Raw genomic sequence first — 6,000 nt, forward strand, 5'->3', positions numbered from 1 at the left:
CACAATGTGTGCAACTAGCAACAGCTGTTAGATTTGTACTCTGTGCAGCCAATGGCCAATGCAGCTAACTCTGTTAGGGACTTTGATGTAAGAGAGTTTTTTTTTTTCTGGCCCACAAATACTTTTAAAATACATGGTGTGGCCCTCACACTGAGCATTTAGGAGACCCTTTTCCTTTTGTTTCAGTTCCCAACAAAGTTCTGCATTCGTGTACACTGAAAAAAGTAGGGCAGGATTTTTTTTTTTTTTTGCAGCATGGCACGTCATGATGCACTACACCGCATCACAGTGTTCAATTAAATGAAATTTGTGACAAATTTAATAAAGTTTAAAGGAAAAAAGGTGAACCACGCAATGTGTTGTAACAATGCATCGTGAAACTCGAAAAATTAGAATATCGTGCAAAAGTTCATATATTTCAGTAATGCAACTTAAAAGGAGAAACTAATATATGAGAGACTCATTACATGCAAAGCAAGATAGTTCAAGCTGTGATTTGTCATAATTGTGATGATTATGGCATACAGCTCATGAAAACCTCAAATCCACAATCTCAGAAAATTAGAATATTACATGCAATCAATAAAACAAGGATTGTACATCGGACCTCTGAAAAGAATAAGCGTGCATATGTACTCAGTACTTGGTTTGGGCCCCTTTTGCAGCAATTACTGCCTCAATGCAGCGTGTCAGCCTGTGGCACTGCTGAGGTGTTATGGAAGAACAGGATGCTTCAATAGCGGCCTTCAGCTCTTCTGCATTGTTCGGTCTCATGTCTCTTATCTTTCTCTTGGCAATGCCCCATAGATTCTCTAAGGGGTTCAGGTCAGGCGAGTTTGCTGGCCAATCAAGCACAGTAATCCCACTGTCATTGAACCAGGTTTTGGTGCTTTTGGAAGTGTGGGCAGGTGCCAAGTCCTGCTGGAAAATGAAGTCAGCATCCCCATAAAGCTCGTCTGTGGAAGGAAGCATGAAGTGCTCCAAAATCTCCTGGTAGACGGCTGCGTTGACCCTGGACTTAATGAAGCACAGTGGACCAACACCAGCAGATGACATGGCTCCCCAAATCAACACAGACTGTGGAAACTTCACACTGGACTTCAAGCATCTTGCAGTGTGTGCCTCTCCATTCTTCCTCCATACTCTGGGTCCTTGGTTTCCAAATGAGATGCAAAAGTTGCTCTCATCAGAAAAGAGGACTTTGGACCACTGAGCAACAGACCAGGTCTGTTTTTCTTTAGCCCAGGTAAGACGCTTCTGACATTGTTTGTTGTTCAGGAGCGGCTTGACAAGAGGAATACGACATTTGAAGCCCATGTCCATGATCTGTCTGTGTGTGGTGGCTCTTGATGCACTGACTCCAGCCTCAGTCCACTCCTTGTGATAGTCCCCAACACTTTTGAATGGCCTTTTCCAGACAATCCTCTCCAGGCTGCGGTCATCCCTGCTGCTTGTGCACCTTTTTCTTCCACACTTTTCCCTTCCACATAACTTTCTATTAATGTGCTTTGATACAGCACTTTGGGAACATTCAACTTATTTTGCAATTACCTTTTGAGGCTTTCACTCCTTATGGAGGGTGTCAATGATGGTTTTCTGCACAACTGTCAGGTCAGCAGTCTTCCCCATGATTGTGATTCCTACTGAACCAGACAGAGACCATTTAAAGGCTCGGGAACTCTTTGCAGGTGTTATGGCTTAATTAGCTGATTAGAGTGGGACACTTTGAGCCGAGAATATTGCACCTTTTCACAATATTCTAATTTTCTGAGATTGTGGATTTGGGGTTTTCAAGAGCTGTAAGCCATAATCATCACAATTATGACAAATCACAGCTTGAACTATCTTGCTTTGCATGTAATGAGGCTATCTCATATATTCGTTTCACCTTTTAAGTTGCATTACTGAAATAAATGAACGTTTGCACGATATTCTAATTTTTCGAGTTTCACCTGTATATGCTTTAGGGCCCATTCACGCCAGCAGGCATGCTTTATGCTCTGTATGCTGCTGATGTGCACTGTGTAGGGGAAGTACGATGCATTGTTACAACACATTGCGTGGTTTACCTTTTTTCCTTCAAACGTTATTAAATTTGTCACAAATTTCATTTCATTGAACACTGTGATGCAGTGTAGTGCATCATGACGTGCCATGCTGCTGCTGCTGCAAAAAAAAGAAAGCATTCTACCCTATGTTTTTCAGTGCACACGAATGCAGAACTTTGGTGGGAACTGAAACAAAAGGAAAAGGGTCTCCTAAATGTTCAGTGTGAGGGCCACACCATGTATTTTAAAAGTATTTCTGGGCCAGAAAAAAAAAAAACTCTATTACATCAAGGTCCCTAACAGAGTCCTCCTTACATAAGAGTGCCCCTTACATCAGAACCCCCATCAGAGTCCCCCTTAGGCTAGGTTCAAACCTAAGCAGTTTGCGTTTGATCCATTTCTGCAGTGCATTTTTTCCTCATTTTTGAGGTTTTTTCTTTTTTGTTGCTTGGCAGATTACAATGCAAAATGCATTAAAAACTCACTACATTCTTTTCTGCATTGTCTCCATTGAAGTCTGTAGAATCAAAAACGCAACGTTTTGCATTTAAAAAAGTCCCTGACCCTTTCCAAAAATGCAGAGATGTGAACCTGTCCCATAGGAAATCATGTTAAATGGATTATATTGCTTTTCTGCATAATGCATAGGTGTGAACATCAGATTTCCCATCAAAGATCCCCTTACATCAGGGTCCCCCATCAGAGTTCCCTTTAAATCAGGGCCACTGTCCAAGTTCCCCTTACATCAGGGTCCCCAATCAGAATTCCTTTTATATCAGGGTTCCATTAGCATCTCCTCTTACCTCAGAGTTTTTTTCTCTATACATTTTTTTCTCTATTAGTTTATTATTTATTGGTAACTAGGGGGCGGAGTTGAGCCAATACCCATTTTTAGTGTTTTTTGAGAATGTTGTATTTTGTGGAGGGCTCCTTTGCTCCCCATTTGGAATTTTTTTGGGGGGTCTAAAGCAGACCTAGAGGACTATAGAGTAGGATTTTTTGGGGGTTTCTTAATTTCATTACCTCGGAATCCCCATCAGAGGGCCCCCTTAGATCATGCTCCCCATCAGTCCCCTTCCCCTTACATCATGCTCCCCATCAGTCCCCTTCCCCTTACATCATGCTCCCCATCAGTCCCCCTCCCCTTACATCATGCTCCCCATCAGTCCCCCTCCCCTTACATCATGCTCCCCATCAGACCCCCTCCCCTTACATCATGGCCCCCATCAGACCCCCTCCCCTTACATCATGGCCCCCATCAGACCCCCTCCCCTTACATCATGGCCCCCATCAGACCCCCTCGCCTTACATCATGGCCCCCATCAGACCCCCTCGCCTTACATCATGGCCCCCATCAGACCCCCTCGCCTTACATCATGGCCCCCATCAGACCCCCTCGCCTTACATCATGGCCCCCATCAGACCCCCTCGCCTTACATCATGGCCCCCCATCAGACCCCCTCCCCTTACATCATGCTCCCCATCAGACCCCCTCCCCTTACATCATGCTCCCCATCAGACCCCCTCCCCTTACATCATGCTCCCCATCAGACCCCCTCCCCTTACATCATGCTCCCCATCAGACCCCCTCCCCTTACATCATGCTCCCCATCAGACCCCCTCCCCTTACATCATGCTGCCCATCAGACCCCCTCCCCTTACATCATGCTCTCCATCAGACCCCCTCCCCTTACATCATGCTCTCCATCACACCCCCTCCCCTTACATCATGCTCCCCATCAGACCCCCTCCCCTTACATCATGGCCCCCATCAGACCCCTTCCCCTTACATCATGGCCCCCATCAGACCCCTTCCCCTTACATCATGGCCCCCATCAGACCCCTTCCCCTTACATCATGGCCCCCATCAGACCCCTTCCCCTTACATCATGGCCCCCATCAGACCCCTTCCCCTTACATCATGGCCCCCATCAGACCCCTTCCCCTTACATCATGGCCCCCATCAGACCCCTTCCCCTTACATCATGGCCCCCATCAGACCCCTTCCCCTTACATCATGGCCCCCATCAGACCCCTTCCCCTTACATCATGCTCCCCATCAGACCCCTTCCCCTTACATCATGCTCCCATCAGACCCCCTCCCCTTACATCATGGCCCCCATCAGACCCCTTCCCCTTACATCATGGCCCCCATCAGACCCCTTCCCCTTACATCATGGCCCCCATCAGACCCCTTCCCCTTACATCATGGCCCCCATCAGACCCCTTCCCCTTACATCATGGCCCCCATCAGACCCCTTCCCCTTACATCATGGCCCCCATCAGACCCCTTCCCCTTACATCATGGCCCCCATCAGACCCCTTACCCTTACATCATGGCCCCCATCAGACCCCTTCCATCATGCTCCCCATCAGACCCCTTCCATCATGCTCCCCATCAGACCCCTTCCATCATGCTCCCCATCAAACCCCTTCCCCTTACATCATGCTCCCTATCACAGCCCCCCTTACATCAGAGTTCCCTGTTAAATAGGGGGAGGGGGCTGAAACAGAGACTGTATACCCTGCCTCTGCACATTGAGGATACACTACTGACCCTAGCTGAGGGCCATATTAAATCTTGTAGTGGGCTGGATGTGGCCCAGTTCACAGTTTGGAGACCTCAGCTATAGGACATAAGGCATTGTGCCTTGTCTATTGTGTTTGCACTGTGTTGGCCAATGCTGCCTAGCCCATATGTTGTGAATGGGCCCCTCAGCTAGCCTGTTTCATTGCTATACTAGTCCCACAATGCTCCTGTAAAGTCCAGTTCATGTGCCCCCCAGTACATGACATGTGCAATGTGCACCCCCTGTGTCTATGGTTACTGTGCACATATGTAAACATGTACATCACACTGGCTGACAAATCCATGGCAGAGCCTGCAGACTGACCTCATTATACAAACACAGGATTACACAGGCAGTGCAGCTTGTGATTGTGGAAGCCGGCCGGCCTGCAGGCAGACCACAGCTCTTCCCTGTAGGATGGACACAGACCAGTGTTCCCAGTACTCACCAGATCCTGAGCACATCTGAAGGTGGCATCCAGCATCATGAGTTTCCAGGGCTCTGTCAAGGTGCTGGGCAGTGGGCTGTACACATAGTAGGCAGTGAGAGCTGTCAGTGCTGTCAGCAGGGTAGACCACGTTCTCATGTTGATGGCCGACTCTTCCCAGCTGTGTACATACACAATCTACACAGCCCAACTTTCTGTCAGCTGGATGATTTCATTGTTCGATCAACGTCATCCAATCAGGCTGAGCCACAAAAAGGAAGTCAAGCAGGAGAGTGTCATGTCCTTGCAGAACAGGCATTGTGTGGCTGGAGTAATCAACGGTCATGTGGAACAGCGCCACCTGCTGTGTGAGTGTGGGCATGCGCACACTATGAACACATTGTAGCTGCAGACAAGGGCGCACTCTCACATGGTAACCCACGTATTTATTGAATAAACAAAGGGAAAGGATAAGCTGAAACACGTCAGTTATCCTTATTAAGGGCACAGCATTGCGGACCACACTTTCTGCTTTTATTCCCATTGGTTTGTGAGTATACATCCATTTGTTTATTCAATAAATACATGGGTTACCACGGTAATGCACGATGAGAGTGCGCCATTGTCTGTTTTTGTTCACCAGTGTCCAGACTTCCCGATCTTTAAGGGCAGCACCTCTCCGTTTGGTATTCCCAATTTCCTATAGTCTGCATGAAGATTTGAGCACTGGTTTCGTTTGTCTTTTACATTGTATCTGCATGGCAACCCTCCTCACTCGTTATAGTGGTCACTGTACACACTAGGTGACTGCAGTGGTGTATTTAGGTTTTGTGCTAGCCTAGGCAACACAAAAATCGGGCGCCCCCCACATAGAGATCCTGACACCAACCAACACAAGAGAGCCTCCCACTAGCTCCACCCTCCCTACACCAGCCATCCCACCACCCAGCGAGAG

At 47.6% G+C, this 6,000-nt stretch overlaps 1 protein-coding gene across 1 annotated transcript in view; it reads right to left on the minus strand.

The window, feature by feature from the left end:
* The window catches only part of NCEH1 (neutral cholesterol ester hydrolase 1), a 51,067-nt gene extending 45,665 nt beyond the window's left edge, over nt 1–5,402 (minus strand). Inside the window, exon 1 of the mRNA XM_089675522.1 lies at nt 5,067–5,402. Coding sequence (XP_089531648.1) covers nt 5,067–5,204 — 138 coding nt within the window. The 5' untranslated portion in view covers nt 5,205–5,402. The remainder of the gene's footprint in view (nt 1–5,066) is intronic.
* Between the last annotated feature and the right edge of the window lie 598 nt (nt 5,403–6,000).

Source organism: Staurois parvus, unplaced genomic scaffold, assembly GCF_062004578.1.
Source record: "Staurois parvus isolate SC_StPar_1 unplaced genomic scaffold, SC_StPar_1.0 ptg000155l, whole genome shotgun sequence".
NCBI lineage: Eukaryota > Metazoa > Chordata > Amphibia > Anura > Ranidae > Staurois > Staurois parvus.